This window comes from Haemorhous mexicanus, chromosome 1 (assembly GCF_027477595.1).
Source record: "Haemorhous mexicanus isolate bHaeMex1 chromosome 1, bHaeMex1.pri, whole genome shotgun sequence".
Classification (NCBI taxonomy): domain Eukaryota; kingdom Metazoa; phylum Chordata; class Aves; order Passeriformes; family Fringillidae; genus Haemorhous; species Haemorhous mexicanus.
Window position 1 is genome coordinate 6,774,338 of NC_082341.1, and position 23,581 is coordinate 6,797,918.

The window sequence follows — 23,581 nt, forward strand, 5'->3', positions numbered from 1 at the left end:
CACCTTTAAAATAAAGTGCTTTTCAGCATCACAGATGTGACTACAGAAGAACCCTGATAGAAACTGAAGTTCTCCAATTTCCTACAGCCAAGAATGGCATTGGAATAGCACTGAAGTCAACGGGAAATTATCTCCTTCTACTGGACCAAGGGCAAATGAATACACTGGGTCTTTTGGGTTTGAAAGCAACCTGTACACTAGTCATGATGTTCAGGTTTTGCTGCCCTAATCATTAAAAATGTGAGGACTTTGTGAAGTGAGTATTGATCAGTATTTCCCCAAGGAGGGGCCAGCACACTCCAAGAGCTTTGCACACAAGGCTCTCACTGTGTCTGTGCTGTGCTCTTACACAGCACTTGAAGAAGGCTGAGGTATTGAAAACAGATAACACAGGACCTGTAAAAGTTAGGGCAATTCTTATTCCAGGTAAGAATATTGATAAATGGAACAGCAGAAACTCAACTTAAAAACTACACCTTGTGTGCTACAGGGCAGCAATGGAACAGTGTGACTGAAAAAATAATAATCAAAATGTCCTGCAACACAAGGCTACTTCTGCAGCGGGCAGAAATGCTCTTCCCTTTTGCCTTAACTACATAACTGCAATCATGTTTCACTCACCTATGAAGTGCACACTAAACTTTTATTATTAGTAATGATTTCACAGAGATTACGTAGACAGAGCAGTAAAGGGAAAATCAGGAGCTCCTATCTTGCAAACACTGAACTAGAATCAGAAAACCTGTTAGTCAGGCACAGTTAGCATTACCATAGAGACAAGTTTATCCACACTTTTTTTTTCTTGTTCTTTGGCCTAGAAATCTTACTCATGCTGAATTTAGGACTCAAGATAACATCTGGAGTATTTCCTTTGTGCCTGTCACACAAGCTGAGACCCCTGAGGCAGAGAACACGTGGGGGGTTCTGTGTGTCACATCAACCATGGCAGTGTGCTGCTGTTCCCACCTCACAACACACCATGGGAGCCAGGACAAGATGGGGAGAAGCACAAAAGCTTCCAAGTAACACTTAAAATGAGTATGAAACATACAGGATGCTTTCTAGCATATAAACAAACTTAGAGAAAGTGCAAGTCTGTCTTCAAAAATTACAGTGCTTTGAGAATTTTATGCAATGTGCAACTAATGCAGAAGGTATAACCTACAGAAAACCAGTATTTCATGCAATAAGTAAACAAAAGGAGCCTATGATAACTACTGAAAAACTGAACTCAACAGTGGAGAGAAAGACAAGGAAGAAAATAAATTGAGAATTACATTTTGAAAGAGACATGAAGCCAGAAATAAACAAAAAACATGGGACAAGCTGCAAAAAGGAAGATACTCAAAACACTGAATTAAAAAAACAGAATAGAGGCAGCTTGTAAGAACTATTCAAAGTGGAATAAGACATCATCTGTTCATTTAATTTCTTATAATTTACAAGATGGTTTTAAGAATGAAGTAGCAATTACTGAATTGGAATCTAAGGTAAACAAGGAAATCAGAAAGACAGTTGTGAACAGAAATTTGAAACCCTTAATTTAAAAGTCAAACAACAGAGAGATCATCTCATCCAGGTCAGACTGAACAATTTTAGCTCTGGAGACTGAATAGAGTTGAAAGGCTCAAATAAACAAGCTGACAGTGACAGAGGTGAGGCCTTCAGAGACCCACTCACAAAAACTGCACAAACAAACAGTGTTTGAAGACAGTATCAAACAGACTTCCAGAAAAGGAGCTAATGAGAGTGCAGATTACAATCAATAAAATGGATAGCAGAAAAGCATAGTACTGTTAGAGAAAGCCTATCTAAAGGAAAAAAAAAATAAAATGGAAAAAATAGTGCTTTTTGAGGCATTCAGCTGAGGTTTAACCAAAATTGTTAAACATATCTGCAAAAGGATTTAAACATGCTGAATATTGTACAGCATTTAGTAGCCCTCAGCTGAAACCAAATAATTGCACAGAATACAATGATGAGAAAAGCAAGCAGAGTTCATTTTTAAGGCTGTTATAGAAAAGAACAATTCTATGAAAAAATGAAACCAGCAAATGGGACAGAGTGGAATGGCTGATGTAGAAATACAGAACTAACAGAGCACTCTTTATTGAGTGCCTGCATAACTGTGTCAATGACACAGGGTTTTTTTTTTTTTTTGGTAAATGCAGTAACACAAGAACATTAGAGCTGACACAGTAAATGTGCCAAATAATAAAAAAAATCAGAAGTTAACTTTTTAACATGTGGTATTATATTGGGTTTGTATCTTGTCAAGTGAATAGAATTAAATTTCAGAAGGAAGAAAAATTACATCAGTTTAATGAAAATGATACAACAGAGACTGCTAGCCACAATGTGTCTCACTGGCAGCATCAGGTACCCCTGGACAGAGGTAAGTGATACCAAATCCTCACTGCCTCCATGAGCATGTTTACTTGAGCCCCAGGAAGAATAACTGCACAGGTAGCTTCAGAAACTGCACCCAGATCAGTTCTAGCTGCTTACAGAAAACCAGGCAGAGCTCTGCATCCTGCAGAGGAACAAAAACAGCACCAAGGGAGGAGGAAGCTGGAGTCTGGATGGAGACAGGATGGGAGTAAGTGAGGAGGGATGAAATTTGCAGATGGGGCATATGACATGCAAGGGCAAATGACACAAAGGCAGAACTGCTGAGTAGATGGTCAAGAACTGCTTGTCCAGGAGATGATGTGGGTGAGAGACACACACCCCCCTCAAAAGTGTGCAGGAATTACAGCACAGGGCAAAAGCTGCTGCTACCTAATGCACCTGCCTAGAATCTAGTCATGAGAATTTATAAATTTCTTTACAGGACACAGCAATATGCTGGGGGACATTTGTTATAACTTGAGACAGTACTAAAAGGAACCTGATAAAACAGTGATCAGAAATGGTTATTTCACAATAACCTAGTAATGAAGGTTTCTGGTACACTACACTGGAGCAAATCTTACACCATTCTGGCTTTTGATATTTATGTATGTTCAAGAAGAAAAACACTATCTTTTATCTCTGTTTCCTGAAGAAGATGACTTTTTAAGAATTTCAGGTATGATGAAACAGGGAAGAGCTCTTAAAAATTTAAAAAAGTTTCCACTTTCTGAAGACAGAGAAATGAAAGTCCCTTCTTAATACCTACACACAAGAACCATTTATATAATCTTCACCAAGGGTACACCTGCAATGTTTTGTTTCTTTATTGGTTGAGGGGCTCTTGTTTCTTCTAGAAAGGAAGTGGTTAAAAACCCTGTAATAATACTTGACACATCTCTATGACAAATCAAATGGAAGGGGCAAGAACCATCCCAGTAAGAATCCCACAATGTGATACATTTTTAGATGCTTTCTACTGCTAAATAACAATTATTTCCCTAAGTTTATCAAACACTAATTATTCTCACTTTGAAACAAAAAATTACAGAAATTTTCCAGAGAAGTTTTCGAAGAATTCATGAAAGACTGAAACATTTCATATAAAAGTACATGCAGGTATTTCTATCAACATGCATCAAAGGACATATTCAGACATGCAACTGTGCAAATTTACATGTGTTAGAGAGGTTTTAATACTGAGTCAAAACAGGAAAGAATAAGCTGAAAAACTTGTCTTACAAAAAAAGGTAAAAAAAAACCTGCAAAGAAAACCTGGGACCTCCCAAGGGATTGGCTCCTATTCCTTAGGATCCAAACCTATGCAACACAACTACACAGAGGTGTGCAGGAAGGACTAACTCAGGGGCCAGCTTCTGCCTGGAAGTGAAACACCTCTTGTTAAGCTGTTCCATCTCACATATCATGGACTTTAATTATCTCTACAAGGTAGCTCTGCCAGCTCCAAGGAGAAAGGAAGAAGTATTTCTTACTTGGATTCTTTTGCTTTAAGTACTCAAAGCTTATAAAAATATACAAAAGTCTGTGTTGTATCTGCAAGTTTCTTGCTTTTTCCACTTAAAAAACCTCTTTCCTTTTGAATTTTTGAATGCAGATCTTTACAATGAAGTGACTTGCAAAAATACAGAAGTATTAGTCATTTTTCTATTAGTGATAAAAATGGGTTCCTTGGAAGTGCTCCAGCAGGGAGTATATAAACCTCCAAGGTCAGGTCAGTAAGTTACAATTACTGGTGTGATGAGGACATCACAGTGTTAAGGGACATTAGATGCTCTATTGAACTTTTCTTGGCAGACCTCTCAAGCCTCACAACATCTTCCATCTTGATCAGGAAAACCAATCTTACTGACAACTTCTTGGTGGATATGAATTTTTCTTGAAACATTTGCTTAGTTCTTGTACCTTCCTCCTACTGTTCTCTTGTGATACATCAATGAAGGGGTAATATGAACACTTTCATCTGCTTATGCTAAAAATGGGAATAGATGTCAATGTTAAAAGGAGCTGACTAAAGCAGCAACTTCCCTGAGCTGACATGCAGGGAAAACAGACCTGGGCTATCACCCTTGCAGCAAGACTAAAATGTAAGACTATAAATCATGTCACAGGCCAACCTAACTGCTGACAGGCCACTCACAGAACATTAACCAGCACCATCCCATGGAACCAGATGTGCTTAAAGTGCAGTAACCTCAGCTCCTGAAGTGCCACTGCTACAGAACTGTACTACAGACCAACAAGGCTGTTGGTGTCCATGTCCAGAGAAGTGCACAGTTCATCAGAAGGAATTACACATTTTAATTAATAAGGAAGTGATAACTCCCAAACAAAGAAGCATGGCCAATTCTTTTTGAGATCGCAGCTAGGGAGGGAAGCATTGGTCTTGAATACTGGGAGAGCTGAGGAAAAGGCATTAGGAAAACATGAAGGAGGAGGGGAAAAATGCTTACACAGACTGTTGATACAGCTATTGCTGCCTTAGACAGCCTCAAAGCATCAAAATACACAAACTTTTTCTGCTTAGAAATAATTTTCTGATTCTTCTGTAGATGCAACTTTAGAGAACTGGGCTTTTTTCCTTCTACTTGACAAAGTGAGATGCCTTTGACCCCCTTCACTACCAATGCTCTTAACAGTTTCTCCCTATCTTTAATACCTCTACCTAGAATTCCCACGAGGTTTCCTCTGGCCTAAATCACTTGAGGGTGCAAAAGAACCTAGGACACTTCCACAAGAGGCCTTAAAACAAACATGAAAAAAAAAAAAAATCTTACTTCTACCACGAGCCAAACCTCCATCAGAGCACAGAACACATTCCCAAACCTATTTATTGCAGTGTGCAATCCTGCCATTGGTTTCGATCGTCTTCTTACCGTTCGTTGGTGGAATGTATGGCCTACAAATGGTACAGTCAAAACCCAAATCAGCTATGTTTTCCACTTCCTCCTCTGTGTTTAAGTTCTGACAGATTGCATGCATCCATCTAGAAATTAAGTGGGGGAAAAAATACAATTTAAAGGAAATAGGTGGTGTTTTAGGAGACCCAAGTATCAGTCTATGGTCCAAGTAAATGGGGAATAGTTGTTCAGTTTGAATTCTTTTAGGGAGAAACTACAGAATCAGGTTTTCCATATACAGCATCCCCTACAGTGGTGTGTGTTACATCCTGTATATGGAGCAGCAGATCAACTATTTCCCTCCACAGGAAGGAACTCTCTATAACACAATCTCCCAAGTATGTTTTTGTATGGTAATTTTCTCCCTAAATTGCAATAATATTAATCACTTTATACAACGTAATCTAGATTCAGCCTCACAACCATAGTCTTGTGAGGTAAGTTAGTTTTATATTTACAGGGCAGGAGGGAAGAGACACAGAGTGATTAATTTATTTGCCCAGAGTCAGACAGTTAAAGTCTGTGGTACAACCAGGAATGAACTACTAAGAGACTTCTGAGACTTAGTAATCCACTGTTCTTTACCACGTTTCCTTCATCTCTACAATTCAACATTAGGGGGGAAAATTAAAATAAGACTTGAACAGGAAAACAAGTGAAATATGAGAAATCCTTACCGATCACACTGTCTACACTGAATTATGAGCTCCTCATCCCTGTACGTGCGGTAGCAGATGGGGCAGGTAGACAAACTTGCACAGGGAGCACACTGCGTGTAATTATTTTGCCATTCACATCTTAAACCTGGAGAAGTTGCTCCACAGTGTCTGCACCAAACACACCTACAGAACAGACAAAAAGATTTATTACTGTCTATTCTCAGGAAGATGATTTTGGGGCTTTAAATGTCTTCCACTTAGAAAGAGGTGAATAATTAAGTTTTAACTTAACAACATGTTTAACCACAAATGTTTAACAATATTTTTTATACTTTTTAAAGAAAGTTCCTAATTAATAATTCCCTTGAAACTGCAAAAGCAGGCAGATGGGTTCTTGTAACAGCTCAACAGGTCAAAGGAGTTCCTGCTTCCAGTTGCCATTCACTTTGAGATCTGGAAACTTAACCATGTGAGAGGTCTGGTCTGTTTGTGTTTCACCCAAGTAAAACAAATTGTTTTCACAGGGTTTTATGTCAAGAACACTAGGGTGAAGCACCCATTCATCTTTCCAACTGAACACTGGAATGATTACAAGGAATATAAATTAGAAATTTTTTTTGCTATGAGTTTCAAAAGTGAAATTTTATCTATCTCTGCTTATGCGGTTTTTGGTATGAAGAGGCAGTTCTAATTGAATAAAACAACTCAAAAGCATTTTGTTGGCTTTGTTTAACACACCTGACTTAGACACAACTAAAACCATGTTACAATTCAACTGACATTACAAATACTAAGTGACAGAGAGAAGCAAAAGAGGCCAGCAGTCAGCACCTCTGACCCCAGCCCCAAACACACCATTTGCACTTCCAGCCTCCCTTTGGCACAGTCTGCAGGGGTGGGTCCAGGCAGTAGGTGTGGTAGCTGATGTCGCAGTCGTCGCACAGGAGGAGTCTCCCTGGATCTGTGGCTTTCCCACAGGCTTCACACACTGTGCACTCCAGGCACCTCCAACCTTTGCTGAGTACCACTTTAGTAATCTGAAAAATGCAAGGTGAGAATTAATTGAAAATGGCCCAGTGAAGTGTGATCAATGTATAAATTAAGGTCTGGCTTGAGGAGCTCAGGACGCTCCTCTGGGCACACCACCCACATCTAAAGGAGCTCTTTAGCAATTAGACTTTCTGAAGCTTCAGTGAACAGGAATGGATTAAACAGAAAGAAACTGTCCTCCTGTCTAATCTTTTTAAAAACAGGTGCAGTGTTTCCCTTTTTAAGTCACCTGGGACTTCACCTGACTGCCAGGACTTTTCAAATATCTTGGAAAGTGGCATGGCAGCTGCATCAGCCAATTCCCTCAGGACTCTGGGATGCATCTTGTCAGTCACAGAGATTTGTGTACATTCTGGTTCCTCAAGAGGTCACAAACCTGATCCTCATGATGTGATCATGGTGCTGGTGTTTTAGTCATCTGAAGCAAGCAACTAACTTACTGCAATTAATATATAATGCAAGAGTAGTATATAAACAAAAAGTCAAATTATAATTGCATGAAATACACATATGGCATTTTGCAAAATATGTGCAAAATAAAGTTTTTTGACATGTTTAAAAAAAAATCTCACTTTTACACAGATATACTTACATCACAACCAATGAAAAGTGTACAGTGTATATACTGCAGTAAAAAGCTTATTTTGTGCTTGCTAGGTCATTTCACAGCATTGAAATTTAATTTTCACACATTCTCTCCTAGACTAATGAATGTAAAATGTATTAATTAACCACTCCAACTGCTGTCAATTCTGACAGCCAACAGGCAAATTGAATCAACTAAACCTTATGCCCCAAGTAAATGAAGATGCAGCGTAATTTTTTCTTTGTTTTTAATTCTGCTTGTATCTAGGTTTAAAACTTGTATCTCAAACTGTTATTTTAACCAACTGCTGGATAATCAGTGCTATTTATGGTTGTGAAATTACAAAAAGGTTAATTTCTCTTGAGGCTATGCATACTATAAAATGACATTTAATTAAAGTCTTTCATAAGTCACATACAAATAATGGTCACATTAGCTGATGAATATCTAACAAGTTAATGACTCCCCTAATTACCACAAAACCGAAGGCAGCATGGTGCTATTAAAGTACAATATGAAAACAGTGCAATCAAGTAGTTTTTGTGTGGAACGATAGCACTCACCTTAATACTGACACAGTATGGATGGTAACACTGCCCACACTGGGAACAGGCCAGCAGCCGGCCCTCAGCACCTTGGCCAAAACTCCCACAAACCACACACATATCCTGCAAGGACACACAAGAGCAGACTCAACACGTGCCAGACACTACATTCTGAAAACACCTAACTGAAAAATCCAACTAGCTTGCTGTATAATGTAACTCCTAACAAGGACTTCATTTACCTTTTTCTATTTAAGAGCAGGGAAACAAAATGAAAAATTTTAATTATTATCCTAACCTGATGGAGAGTGAACTTGTCACTGTTAGAGAAGAGGACAACTGTATTATGCATCGAGTTTTCTTCCTCATCTTTATTAGATGAAATATCCATGGTTGTGACCTATTAAAAAACCACAAAATATAAATAGCAAGCACATCACATTTTCTAAGACATGAGACAAAATGAAACATTCTCTAAATAAGTTTTGCAATTATTTATACATACAGTTTCAACTTCCATAAAAAGCTGCCTCCATCAGAAATTACTGCATTAATTCACATTTTCTCATCATCACTATTATAGTTTCACAGACATATTCTCTTCCTCTCCTTTTTCCACCTTCACATATTATCCCATTACACTTCCAAATGGAAATGGAAGGAAAGACATACTTGAATTAAAAAATCACTAAGCAGAAACTGTCATACTGTGCCCAGTCTGCTCTGTTCCCTCCATGTAAACACTGAAGTTCTTTTTATCAAAAAGTTAATTGCAGCAACAGACTTTTGAATATTAATCCAAAAAGCAACTGCAAAAATGTAGTTTGTCCCATATTGCCTAAAATGAGGTTTAGATAATGTTCCAAGCATGCTAGAGGAATAAGCAAGAGCTCTAAAGTTACTTGCTGCAAGCAGTTTATGAGGCTTATCTATCTTTACCATAAAAACTTGCACTGAACTTGAAACAGCTGTTTTGATCTCAATCCATCAGCTCTTACTGTAGACAGTCATTTTTCTTTTTCATCAAGTGATTTTTATTCTGACCTGCCCTTTATTAATTCAGCATATTCATATACAGATTCTCAGGAAGAGAAACACAAATGAAACATTTCAACTGTGTTCTGACTTTCACCTTAAAATACAGAATTTGCTGTCCATGAATTTAAACTAATAGGCCCAACTATTATCTCTGAACCAGGAATATAAGGGCACAGAGCTCCATAAGAAAGATTAAATGCATGCTAGAGAAATGTAACTTTGTTTCACCAGCTGTTCCAGTTATATATATGTGGATTATTTTAAATACAGTGTAAGTTCTACACAGATAAGTTTTGTTTAAATAATAATTTAAATATTTTACAAATCCAAATGTAACTCTAGGGACAAATATAAATACCACAATACCAGCTAGAGGAATCCCTCTGATACACAGCTGCTGAAACTCAGCATCTACTAAGAAATGGCTAAAAAGGGAATATATTCTTTATGTGTTTAGATTACCAAATATTTGAGAGCACTGCAGCTGTAACCAACCAGTTAACTCCAGAGCACCTGAAACACCTTGATACCTTCAAGGACAACACTTCCCTTACCTAATTTTCCACAGGTTTCACAAAGTTCTTGTAAGTGCACATGCAAAAGAGCAGAATTTGAAGGACTGAATGACTACAATGTTGGTGTTTGCTGAACCCTAGCACTGACCCACCATGGGTAAACCTGTACCCACCTTTTTCCCCATTCCCAAGATATACCAAGGTACTTCCAAATCTGTGTGGCTGTCCACTGATCCCATCCTGAGTAAGAATTAATTTTGTGCAAAATTTGATTGAAAATACTCTCATTTCAAACATTTATCTGGCAAAAGGCTGATCTCTTGGCATTGCTAACTTCATCTACTCTATCACAAGGCAGCCACATCTCTGCAACTCTGGAACTGCTTTCAATGTGATGACTCAAAGGATCAAATTTCTGTAGGAAATGGTGGACAGTGATGTCCGTCTTGTATTTATAGCAAGTTACCTACATCACTATCCTCTGATCAATTACAAAAACTTTTAGGAGTTTGATCGATAAACCCCAGCATCTCTTGAAGTACAGATTTGTGCTTTGTAACACCAAAATAATGATGTGAATGCCTCCAATTGAATAAGGTGCTGTAACTACTCTAAGTGGAATTCATCCTGTATGTTTAAAATTACAAATCTGCTTCTGAATCTTGACCATCCAGTGCTTTAAAAGGGAAAAGTGATAGAGATGATTGTTCCTTTTTCAAATCATAAACACCAGAATATCCCAAGATATTACTACACAGGCAGCAGAAAGAGTGACAAACTCAAACAGATTACATGTAAGAACACAAAAACACAGCTCTGAAGACAGTCTCAGAAATTACTTCATAAAGATATAAAAATGAGCAAGTCCCTCTCTGACCACAAAGAATAGGATGTCTCTCAAAATATGCAGGGCTTGCTGGTAAACAAAGTTGAAAAGGACCGTTCAAATAGAACAAGCACACAGTGGGAAAAAAAAAGAAAAAAAAGAATTGTTTTACAGTCCAGATTTCCAAGTTTTTCATACCAAAATCCCTCTTCTTATGAGGAGCAGACTAGGACTGTGTAGGATTTTTGAGTTTTAAAAATACTTCAAGTGTTAGGTAGTTAACTATCAGCTTTAGTGAGCAAACACTAGCTTACAATCACTTCAGTGCTCCTGAAGAATAAGAGACAGCAAATATAATCATTATTTTCTCAAGAGTTTCTGGACAGAAGCTGTGTACAGAATAACAGACATCTGATCACAACAGAGAACTGAGAATCACTGATATATTAATTCATTAAAGACTCAAGGAAGCTTTTATGGTAAATCATGATCTGTAAGGGCTCTCTGAAGGAGTCAGCAGTTCTGGGAACAGGAAAATCTGATTGATGCAACTTACTTCACCACCAAACTCTCCTGGCAAAGTCCTTCACTTAAAAAACTTAAACTGAAAAGGAATCGTCCCTATACTGATACAAGACACAAAATAAAGAGGGGACTAAATTATCAGTTTTGTATGTGGGAGAACAGCACTAGTCAAAATCTGACAGGGCCTGTCGGCCAACAGGTGGTGGTACTCAACACACTCCTGTGCAATCTGAAAAATCAAGTGAGAAGCAAGGTGACAAAGCTTGCCAACAGGATTGGAATATTCAGAGCAATAAAATCCAAAAGACAAGTGTGAAGAACTGCACAAGAACTTCATAAAGCTGAGTGCTGGGCTATAAAATGGCAGATGGAAGTCCACAAAGTGAGGAAATTAACATGACAAAAGAACTAGTATTGATAATCAGAAATAGGGAGTAGCTTCCCTACAAGGAACAACTCAAAATACTGGCATCCTCCATACTTGCAAGTCAAAAGTGGAAGGAAAAGGAGGAGAAATGATGCAGGTCTAAAGAAACTGAGTGGCATGAATGGAGGAAGTGAATAGAAACCAGCTTTCCACTGTCTCTTCTCTAAGAGCAGTGAGGGGCAGGCAGCTAATCCAGGAGGCAGCCACTTAAAACACAATCTGAGGAGCTGCAGAACTGAAAAAGGTTAACGTGGTTTCCTAAAATTTTTAAAGTGAATGGGAAGATTTATGAAAGAAAGCTCCAACACAGGCTGCCCAAGACCACCTCCTCCTGTTCCACAAGTCCCCAAGCCACAAACTGCTGAAATGTCTCCTCCTCTTCTGTTCTGCACTCTTACACCACCTCTCAGTCCAGAAGAACCTCTGCTATGGCCTCCTATGGCTGCAGTTACATTCTCATGCACAAACCCTGCTCCCTCCTTCTGGTTGTTCCAGTCAGTGCTGCCTTTACCCAGCATGTAGTTCTGCACCCAAGGAAATGGAAGGAGTACTTTAAGACTCCCAACTGTTGTGTCTTTAAATGGCAAGAGCAGCACAGAATTGCCTCAGGCCCATTGAGCTGTAGTGTTCTAGTTCTTCATCACAAGCAGTAACAGCCAGGCTCCATCAAACACCCCTGGCTCTGTAGAGCTCGTTGGTTTTTAAAGCAGTATTTTAATACAAGAATTACAGCTGAATAAAATGATTATATTAACAGACTGTAAAAAAGATGTCCTCACCCCTGGAATGACCACAGCCCCAACTCCATTCTTCAGTTTTGATCTTCCTCTGCCACCTCTTCCCGACAGCCCCGCTCCACGCGGCCTCCGCTTCCCTGGGAATCCTGATCCTCGGCCCTATTCAATGGAAGGCAACAATGTCAATGCAACCTCTCAAGTTCTTTTCTTATATGGGATTCAAACTTGTTCAGTTCATCTAGGGAAAATCATAAGTAAAAAACACCTTGTGATTTCTGGTGAGTACAAGCACACCAGGGCATGGTCATTAAATCTCTCCATAATTCTGTGTGAAATACCTTTAATTACTTACATGGCATAATATGATCACCTTTATCTTCAGTGAGAAAGCAGCCAAAACCAGGAATGTTTATATTCTGCTCAGGAGTTAACTGGAAATATGGATTTCCCCCAACAGTTACCCCCATTTAATTTGCAAAGTTTCCAAAATATATCTATTATTCTATGATTCATTTTTCTTTTCACTTTGAACAGTCAGCCCAGACAGTCATGGGACTTTTACACAGGGTCTGGACATTTGATTACTGGTAATCATAGATGCTTTTCTTACACTGTGAATAATCAAGTGAAACCTGGAATTTATTAGGATTGAGTCCTGCTCACAAAGGAAAGTGGGAGCTGGCTCCATGGGGCTCTCTTAATGCAGCATATACAGAGGGAGTTTTTTATACTAATTCTATAAGTTACACTCAGATCAACATTCCCCATAATGTGAAGTTTTTTTTACACAATCTCCACTTGATTTACAGAGAGCTTCTTTTCTCCCTTCCTTATTTAAGATGCAGAGGCAGAGTTGCAGTGTTGTGCTTTGGAGTATTCAGTGTGTTCAACTACAATTATCCTTGGGAGAGTAAGTATGTTTTTACTAATAATTACCTGTTATTCATACAGTGACTTAAGTTTGAAATTTAGGGGTTTTTTTGTTGGTGTTTTTTTTCTTTTTTTTTTAATTTCAAAATGAACTAAGCACAAGAGAATTCCTAATCCTCCCTAATCATTTCCAGAGAGAAAAAGAACATATTCACGTCCACAAATTCTGGCTGATATATCAGACATCTTTACAATGTGTCTCAAAGCATCTAATCTGTGTAACTGATAATTATGGCATGTACTCAAATAAGCACCTTTCCTACAACAAAATGAGCACTGAGGTTATTTATGGCATTTCATATTTGTCAATAATCTCATCTCCCAATACAGCCCAAGTATGGAGTACAGAGTATGGGGTACCCAAACATTTGCTGCAAAATACTTTTAATACCAAGGCAAAACATTTGCTCTGAGAAACAACACTGAAGGAAGGAACAAAGCTCCACGGGGACTGTGACACCAGCAGACATGAAGGGTCTTTACTGATGCAGACTGTTCCTTGGATGGAAAGAAGCACTGTGGGCTCAATACTCCCCACAGTATTTCTCAAATATTCCAACTCCTGGCTTAAAGAAGATATTGAACTTTATGGTCATAATTAAAGGGAGAATTGAAGGATCCCAGTGTTAAAATTTTATAAACATCCATCTAATAAAGAAAAAAGAAATTAAATTGACTCACACACCAAGTCAATGTAACACAATGATATTTGAGGAGTGAAAGGAAGGATGCTGCTGGAGGCTGAGGTAAAACAAAAAATGTCCTTAGATATCTATGGAGCTAATACACATAGGACACACAATCATCAATTTTTTTAACATGGAAACTCTTCTGACAAGTTTCTTATTTTCTGTTTCAGAACAAGTGTCAGTATTGTTATTTTCACACAACTAGTAACAGGAATAAGTACATACTTGTATCAATGTTAATGCTGAATATTAAGCTGAAAATTAATGCTTAAAGCAGCAAAAGCTAAGCTGATGTCAAATCAAAATAAAATTAGCATGAGAGTTAAAGTGAGATGAACTTAAATCACTGGGAGCTACAGTTATTTGTCAGATTCATAATTTAGCTTTTTTTGCCTTTATTTAAACAAATAATTTTACTTTAGTTACTTCAGGTGTTTTAAATAGTAAATGTCACTGTGGATACAATTGTGGTCCATCTAATCAGGTAGGAAAGTTGTTTATTTCCCCATCAGCTAAAAACGATGTCACTTTGAATCCACTCTGCAAGATTTCTCCACAGCAACAAATTCAAGCCATCCTTCAGATCTCTGCTCCTTTCCATGCCTGGCTTACCCTACTGCCAGTCTGAAAGATATTTTCCTTCTCAGGTAATTTATTTTGACAGCCATGTAAAGCCAACCACAAAAAGTGATGTACTCAAAACACACAAAATTTGGGTAATACAAAGTATTCTTTGCCACTGAAAATCAAGGCAATGCCATCACAGTGTATGCTCTGGAAAGCTCACATCTTTTAACCTGAAACTTCCAGAGCTTCAATAATTTTGTGAGATTTTGAACAGTAACAGAATGGAAGATTAATTAAGGTGTGAGAGACAGAATTTCATTACTAATCTCTACAGCAGAAAGATAGCAATGGATACATGAAAATAAATTCAAGTTATTTACCACTTTGATGCTCCAAATGGCACTGCCAGGAAGCTGTCTGGATTTAAAAATGTCCCGACCTTCTGAAATGTCTGGGGACCAGGAAGGTGGGCTCACTGTATTATTGGTACTCCAAGCCCCCTAGGATACGGTAGGTGAGAAAATAGATGTATAAAACTTTGCAACATAAAAAAAAAAAAAAAAAAGGCAAAAAAGCAAAAAGCAAGCAACAAAAAAAATCTGAAAAGCAAAGCACATGCAGGCATAGGCATTTCTACATTAATTTAAGTAGTCAATTAGTTCACTGAGTGAGTAGAAAGTGGGAAATTTTAGGTTCTCAATGAAACATGCCCTAAAATCAATATTTACTTCCAACTGATGGTTAAGCACAACAAAATGAGTTTTATGAACAAAGATTAATACAAATATAAAGCAAGCAATCATAACAACAACAAATAACATGCCTAAATTTTATTGCATCAGTGAAGAAGACAGTAGTTGGAGGTGGTAACAACTCCTTTTATATTCCAAACCACATTCTGAAAGAACTGATGGCCTCAGTTGACTTTTCAAACTAAACTACCCCCAGTCACAGCAACAACTAGTCTGAGAAGCACAGCAAACAAAAGGAATATGAATAAACCACTAGACAAAAGAAAAGGAACATAGTCATGGTAATCAACAAAGCAGCTCATTCCTGCAAGCCTGCTACAAATAAACCATTATAAAACCCTACCACTGATTTTTTTTCACCCCAGTGTTTTCATGTTATGCTGAGGTATCACATTTTAACATGTTATTATGTGCATGTAATAATATACATCCATATGGTGTACCTACAAGCGCTTTTTAACTAATTATTATCCCTATTTATGTAGTTCCATCATGGTGAGGTATTGTATGACTGTCAGTAGTAGAAATAAAGCAAAATGAGAAGAAAATGCTAAGACAGCCAAGGAAGAAAATGCTGAGGCTCCTCACAGAAAGTAAAATCTGTGGAAGACTTTCTCAAGCACAGAAGAAAGACTGCAGGAGACAGACATCTTAACTTCACTGCCAATTTACACATTAGATTAATAAAGGACAATACATTTTCCTAATTTTGAATTTGTGAGAGTAAAAAATATTGAATACCAGGATGAGAATGGAGCTGATGAAAAGTGCAGGTTTACCTTCCCCAGAATGCCATTCAGCACCATAATCCCAGGGCTGATATGGAATAACCTCATGCATACAAACGATCCCAACTATTCACAACTGCTCACAAGGGCAAGCCCAAACACATTTACACCTTTGAATACCAGGATGTACAACAATAATAAGAAGAAGAATCAAGGAAAACGAGATGGCTCTGCAAAATACATTGAGGTTTTTTCTCCTTTTCTGAAATGCAATTTCTCCAACAAGAACGTGTGGGAAATGAGTTTCTTTGGAATCAACACCTCCGTCAAAACATACATTCATCTTGAACTGTAAAGAGGTGTCTTGCTAACAGGTGCACTTTCTGAAAACAGGGCTATCCCTCAAGTGATCTGGCTTGTCAGTGACCTAAAAAGCCTAATTATGGATAGAAGTCTCAAGTAAAACCACCAACACTTGGTACAACGCACAGTGTGGACACAGTGGTATTCAGCATAAATCTGCTTTCTGGGAGGTTAGCTCTGCCTGCACAGGAAAAGGAATATGGACAACATAACACTTAAAAAATAACCACTTGACAATTCTGCCCACATGAGGTGGTAGCTGGACACACAACCTACAAACTGCTTAGTGCCCAGAGCACCTGTGTGCTTGGGATGGCCATCAAAGCCTCCCCACTGCCAAGGGGCTTCCAAAACCCACTCCAGCAGAACAGCTCCTGATAGCAGCTGCTCAAGGGTTCCACTCAGTGTTCTGCAATCAACACCCTGCACTGGAAGATTTTGCTACCCCAGTTTTTTCCTTGACTGCAGATAGGTGGTCATCATGCAGACAATTCAGAAGATCAAGAGGTTCATCACCTTCTAACAGGGGAACAGTGCTGGGCAGAAACCTTCTCACTTTCAGATCTAGAGATGGACAAGTCCCTGTTCACACCCAGGGCACAAGGACAGAACATTCCTGACACAACAGGGACATCATGCCAGAAATGAGGGGGAAAAAATGAAATTTGCTACACTGGTAGGCAACTACATCAGCAGGTCTGTGGCACAGGAGATCTGCCTTAACTATTCCAGCCCTAGTTCTAATATAAAGTAACAGTCAATTTTAGCAGGTAAAATTCAAAGTTTCATTGAATTTTAATTAGTTTCCTCATTACTTCTAAAATTCATTTTGCATGGTAGGTAACTGTTCTTATAAAGTGGCAACACAAAGAAAATCTATTTATCAAAGAAGCAATCTTTACATCAATCTATAAAGTAGGCAACATGCTCACAGTGTCAAAATTCAAGATCTTAAACATGCTGAAAATACTTAACAACTTAAATTACCTACTCTTAGTTTGGAGGTACAAAATTATTCTCTTTTAGGAAGATAACTTTTCTAGTGATTAAATATATTCAAAAGATTAAAAAGCTAAAAGAATATTAAATCTGAATATGAAATATTCAGTCTTGCAAAACAAAATGATTTGTATATGATTCATGAATCATATTGTTCAGAATTAAATTGGAAATTCAATCCAAGTTTTATTGTAGATCAGAAAAATTTGAATTCTTGGTCAGATAAACTTAATTAAAAACACACATTTCCACAATACCACGAACAAATGAATTACATCAAAGAGATGCATTAATTATATTTTTGGCTTTTAATTAATGCCTATTACCACACAACACTGAAGAGAAAGTTCTATTCAGTTCATTTACATCAGAACCCCAGCAATAATTATGTACTGTGACAGAAACAGGAAGTTCTAATTCTCCATCATATTCTTGAGTCCTCAAAATTGAACAACACAGCTGCAAGTAAATTATAACAAAAGGAAACCCAGTGTCAGCAAGGGTCAGGAGAGCTCACTAAATTACCACTGACTGTGTTTAGCTGTTTAACGCTTTATGAATCCTACTGCAATTGCAAATGCACAAAGCTGGATTTGCAATTTAATATTTAATGTAATTTTAGGGTTGTGAACAAACTTTAATCACTTGAAAATACAGCTCTCCTCATTAAAAAAAAACCAAAAAACCAACCAAGCCCCAAGCATAAAAACCATAACAACAACAACTGATACTTGCAAAAGACTCTTTTTTTCTCTTATTTTTCAACACCTACCTTTTACAACAACATACTCAGTGATACCATGTAAGTGAAGACAGCAAAAAACCCATCCCATCCAAGACAGTACACATCCAAACCCATCACAGTGCTCTGCCTTCTTAAGTCTCATTTAAAACAATTTCTAAAAATACCAACAGATATTCAGTGTGTTGTGGAACAGTGATTACCAACATCTTCATGATGAAAGTTAAATATCTCTGAACAAGGTATTTCTCAAGGAACACACCCTGGAATAATACTAAAATAATATTTATGGAATTTACAAAACCAGCAGAACTTCATTGTTTTTTATTCAAAATTACTCTACAGAATGCTCTCAACTCTTCACCTACCACTATTTCAGAGCCAGAATTTGTAATGCCTGCCATTTACTGACTTAATCTTATGCCTTCTAGTACACAGTGGCATAGCAAAAATAACTTTTTCAATTCTGTTCAATTCAGATACACAGAATAAATACAACACCATTTAACACAGTGTTCTTCCAACACTATCCCACAGAATCCCCATGTAACAGGAAACCAAACTGGCTGGATGCAATCCTGTGCCATGTGCTCTGGGATGACCCTGCCTGAGCAGGGAGGCTGGACCAGATGGCCCATTGTGATCCCTTCCAATCTGACCCATTCTGTGATTCTGCTTCTGCTCCTGTGCACAACTCTCCATTTGGAACAGTACACCCTCTTTTAAAAAATGAATGTTTTCAGCTGAAAGAATAATTTAAAACCCCCACAAAATAAACCTAAACCTATTTCTGTCTGCAATCCAAAATGATTTAAATACGTGCCTTCCACATTGTGGATTTTCCAATTACATCTTACTCAAAAAAACCCTCCTGGCTGTAACTGGACATTTAAAAATCTCTTCTTTTCATAGTATACAGAACATCATTCAACAGCTTTCAGTCCTTCATCAAAAGCCCAGAGCAAGAACTTAAGACTACTGAATAGAAATTTGAGGCATTAACATATTTCTGCAAATATGACATATACACCTGACTGTACAGTGACCCAGCAAAACCTAACTGCAGCACAACAAACACAGACCTCCTAAACTCAGTGGAAACAGCAGAAAAACCTTCCAGAACACTCTCTCATACAAAGCAAAAAATTCTGAACCCTTAGATGACATGTAAAACCAGAAATAATTGTGCAATATATAAAAAAGCTTTTTTAAGACTAAGTCCAGAAAAGCATGAAATCATCAACCTGGAAGTCCCAAAGACTAAAAATAAATTGTGATGAGAAGATGAAACACTAACTTGTCACACTGACACACTTTTTGTATAGAATTTCACCAACAAGAAACGAATACCCTGGATTGATAAATCATTTTCCCTGGAACACAGTACGAATACAGAGAAAGACGTTTCAGAAAGTGACAGACTTGAGGATTCTTTTCACTTATCAAATTTAATCCTAGTCAAACCACAATGACTTGTACAAGACAGTTCTTGCATGGTATTTCCTAATGTAACAAAACCACAGAATTATTTACCACACCATTAGAAACGCTGATCAAGAAAATATCTGGCAGAGTTGTAGAAGGTTCTCCTCTAAAGCCAGTTTAAGAAGCTTTAACACACTTTGAAAGTACCAGCCAAAATAAATGCATATATGAAAAATATTAAAAGGTAAGTTAAATAGCACAGCATTATGTCTATCTGCATTTGTAGCAGATGAAAAACACAACAAATTTTCTTCTAGTCTGCTTTAACCATGAGCCAAAAGAAACCTAAATTCTCACCAGAGAAGCATTACAATGGCTTTTTCCTTATTTACCAGAACATTAATTCCTTGAAGAAATAAACTACACACTCAGGAGAATCAATGCATTTTATAAGAAACAGGTGGATTTGAGGAGTTATACTGCAATTTAATAAACACAGAATGGAACAGTGCATGTGCTTACCTGTCTGGATCTGGGTCTCCCAGGGGAAAACTTGCGTTTGGTGATGGCCGGTTTGCCCATGCCGATTTTTGGAGTGACTGATATGTAGGTGGTTGGGAGAGCACTCCCAGCAGCTGGAGGCAGCACTGGGGGCTGACTGTGCTGCACATCTCGTGCAGAATGCAAGTCTAGAGAAACATCTGGTGAGGAAGACACGTTTGTCTTGTTCAGATTAAGTGATGGGGGAAGCGAGGGGCAAGTCTCAGCTGGTGGTTTTATGAGTTTGTCTCTGACTGGTGAGCTATTTGCAACACCTCCATTTGAAGTAGTCGTTTCTACTTCTAGAAGAGCTGGTGCTTCTGATTTCTCAGGGGTTTCTTCCTTTTCTACATCTTTCTGCACTTTTATTATTTCCAGTTGTTGCTCTGTGGTGACAGAAATATCTCCTTTTCTTTCAGTCTCCAAAATTTCTGGTGTCACAGTCATGGTCTCAGGTACTGAGGACAGAGACCGAGAGTCTGCTGTGGACACTTCTGATACCTCCACACTACCCTGAGGCAGCTGTGTCTCTTCAGCTTGTTTATCCAACTCCTGCTGTGCTACAGCTTGAACACCTTCTACCACTTCCATCATTTTCTCAGTCTGACTGTCACCAGATGCTGGTGTCTTTTTAGGAGATATTTCCATTTCAGCTGAATTGATTTCAACAGAGACTTCTGCTTCCAGTTGTGTGGTCTTTTCTCCTGGGGATATGCCTATAATTAAGTACAACCATATTAAAGACTCACTGTGAAAAAGAAAAAATCTCCTGGTGTTCTGATCAACAAGTATACTTGGTACACATCATGCAGGCCAACACATATCACTTTACTTCAGTGAATTTAATATGTAGCTTAAAATATACTTCACTAACATCTTTCTTTGTACCTATTTTTACAGTAGTCTATATTTTCGGTTCATTATTTTTCTTCCCTAAAAACACAGCAGAGTAAATTAAAAGAAAACAGACTCAAGATTAATTTTTGAGGAACTAAACACACATTTCCAGGTAGGCAAAAGTAATTTCTTCTTTTTAATTTCTCTGTATTGAAGATGCGTGCTATCATAAATTAATGTATTTTAAGCTACTGTCCCAACACTTCCAAAAAGCTAAGAAGAACAGGACAAGTGCAAATAAAAAACATTTTCCTCCTAAAACTCTTTCATACTTTAGGAAATCAACTGAAATGAAAACAGCTGCTGCTGCTTTAATTTAAGTAACTAATATATTATGAATTTCTTTTGAAAATATTTATCTAGCCCTCTTTTGAACCAAATCAAGAACCTTTCATCCATAACTTTCTTCATCAAGGAGTTCCAGAGTTTCTGTTCCACTCTATAAAGAACCACATTCTTTGTTCTGAATTTGGCTTCTCACACCTTCCTTTGATGGGCCCTGATTCTCTTACAGGCCACTTGTTTTCTATTACACTTGCACTCTTCTTAAACTCACACTTCCTCAGCCACTAAGTTCATAGAAAGCATTTTATTCTGAATATTTCTTCACAGTTTAAGTCGTGGCCCTTTTACCACTGTGACGCACAACTGAGTAATCATAGCTAATCTGAAAAGTTGGGATTCTTTTACTTTGTCTTTAAATACAAGTTTCTTGTCTCCCCCTACAACAGCCATTTTCTAACATCTGAATGGGACTGAATGGGACATACTGACAGGTTCTTTACCCCTGATACTGGTCACTAACACATCTAGTGGATTTGACCCTTCTTTAGCTGCTCCTCCCTGTGCATTTGGTAAGATGCAGTTTCTCCTGAAACAGAAATGATCAGCTGCTGCAACCCTGTCAAAGATCATCTTTTACTTACAAAGGGAAAAAAAACCCCAAAAAACCCCAGAAAATCCTTAACCAAGGATGCATGTGGAGTTACAACCATAAGAGAAAGTGTGAGTGACAGTATTTGAATAGCAACTAGTCATTGGCTTTTCCAATAAATTTCCAGCATACAAAGCATTCAACTATTTTTCCAGCTTGGAAAAAGCCAGTCACAACAAAAAAGTAAAATGAACAAATGAAAGTAAAGCAATGCAAATATTCTGAAGACTCTCTTCGCCTTCAGTAAAACACTTCTTTTATCAAGCAAAGAAGTTAATACTCTTGCTTGAGACTCAGATGGAACTGTTGCAATTTGTCTCCTATTCTCCACTTTCTAGGTGCTTTTTCCTCTTGCATTCATAAAGCACTGCAAACCTCACTGACTGGAAGAAGGTTCTGGTTCTGAAGAGTTCTGAACTGGTATTTTCTCAGAGTGCAAAACTCTTTCTTACCTTCTGTAACACACCCAACAGCTGATTCCTGATCAGGGCCATCACCTGGAATGGGCTGTTCCTGAAATGCCATCTCCTCTCCAGCACTTTCCATTTCCATTTCGTTTGTACAAGCTTAAGGAGAAGCAAAGCAGTTATTAAAATTGCTCTGTTTATTCTACAACTCTGGCATCAGCAACTGCTGTCACTGTTTGACCTTTTGGCTACAGAGAGACTGATATCTAATGATGACAGGACTTAGGACAAGTCAGGTCAGTGAGAAGGTTAAGGAGACTACACAGTACTCCTTAAAAATGAAGAATATTTTACTCATTAACACTGAAGGCTTTAGATGTCTGTAAGGCAACTACATACACCTAATAGTGAAAAAATGCACACAGTCACAGACTTCTGCACTGTCTGAGCAATACAAGAAAGAATTTTCTTAAATTCCAAGTCTATAAAATTGAACAGAACTGGCAGCATGAAGGCTTCAAATTTGTATACAAATACTACAGTGGATTATGGCACAGATATAAAGTTCCAGCTACCATCAGCACTGGCAACACTGATTTTCACCTTATGTATTCAACAAGATGAAAACTGAATTTTGCCCCTTTAGAACTAACATATCTTAATCTTTGCATGGAAGAGGCGCTACTGAGTGGTTTTTTGGCTGACAGGATCATTATAGAGTACAGTAACAGGATTTTTTTTTTCCCTTGTGTAAAAGCTCTTTCAGTAAAGGAAATTCATTAAAATGCACTAGATGAAGTATGGAAAACAAAGTATATAGCAAGCATTAACTTGAAGAGAACTGATCCTCCATGGATGTCAGCACAAAAAAGTGAAACAAATTCAGCCTTCTGCATCAAGACAGTCTTTTTTAGGTTCAAAAAGCCAACAACTATTAGGTGATACTACTTTTAGCACCCTAAAAGCTGCTCTCAGACTCTGTCAACTTTAAAGCAATATTTTAACTTTAAAAAAATGATCATTTAGATTGGCTCCAAATCTGATTTTAAAGTACAGGAGTGTTCTCCTGGGTATAAAACCCTGCATGATTCTACTGACGTAATAGCTCCAGATTACTCCTAGCAGTTGAGATGACAGTCCTGTTCTTCCTTGGGGACAAGAGCATGCTTGTCAACGTTTCTACTAGCTAGAAATCCTAACAGAAGCATAGCTTAAAACTTCAGCCTTCCTTCAGATTAACCTGCTACCTACTCAAAAGGGGTTTTTGTAGGAGACTGGGAGTTGTGACAGTGTGATTTGTTTTGGCCATCTTCAAAATGCTCTAAGAACACTACCTGGGAGTCCACAGCTCTCCTAAGCTTTCAGAAGGGAAATGATCTGCAGAGGATGAA

At 37.9% G+C, this 23,581-nt stretch overlaps 1 protein-coding gene across 13 annotated transcripts in view; it reads right to left on the reverse strand.

Annotated features, from left to right (window-relative positions):
* The window catches only part of KMT2C (lysine methyltransferase 2C), a 187,840-nt gene that overhangs the window by 56,160 nt on the left and 108,099 nt on the right, over positions 1-23,581 (reverse strand). For 12 of the 13 annotated variants that reach the window (XM_059839320.1, XM_059839435.1, XM_059839379.1 and 9 more), the window contains 9 exons: positions 22,236-22,349; positions 19,935-20,668; positions 14,784-14,903; positions 12,260-12,376; positions 8,448-8,549; positions 8,168-8,272; positions 6,824-7,005; positions 5,987-6,151; positions 5,286-5,395 (listed from right to left, as the gene is read on the reverse strand). In XM_059839320.1, the coding sequence (XP_059695303.1) occupies positions 5,286-5,395; positions 5,987-6,151; positions 6,824-7,005; positions 8,168-8,272; positions 8,448-8,549; positions 12,260-12,376; positions 14,784-14,903; positions 19,935-20,668; positions 22,236-22,349 (1,749 nt within the window). The remainder of the gene's footprint in view (positions 1-5,285; positions 5,396-5,986; positions 6,152-6,823; positions 7,006-8,167; positions 8,273-8,447; positions 8,550-12,259; positions 12,377-14,783; positions 14,904-19,934; positions 20,669-22,235; positions 22,350-23,581) is intronic. The other variant, XM_059839397.1, reaches the window with a different exon arrangement.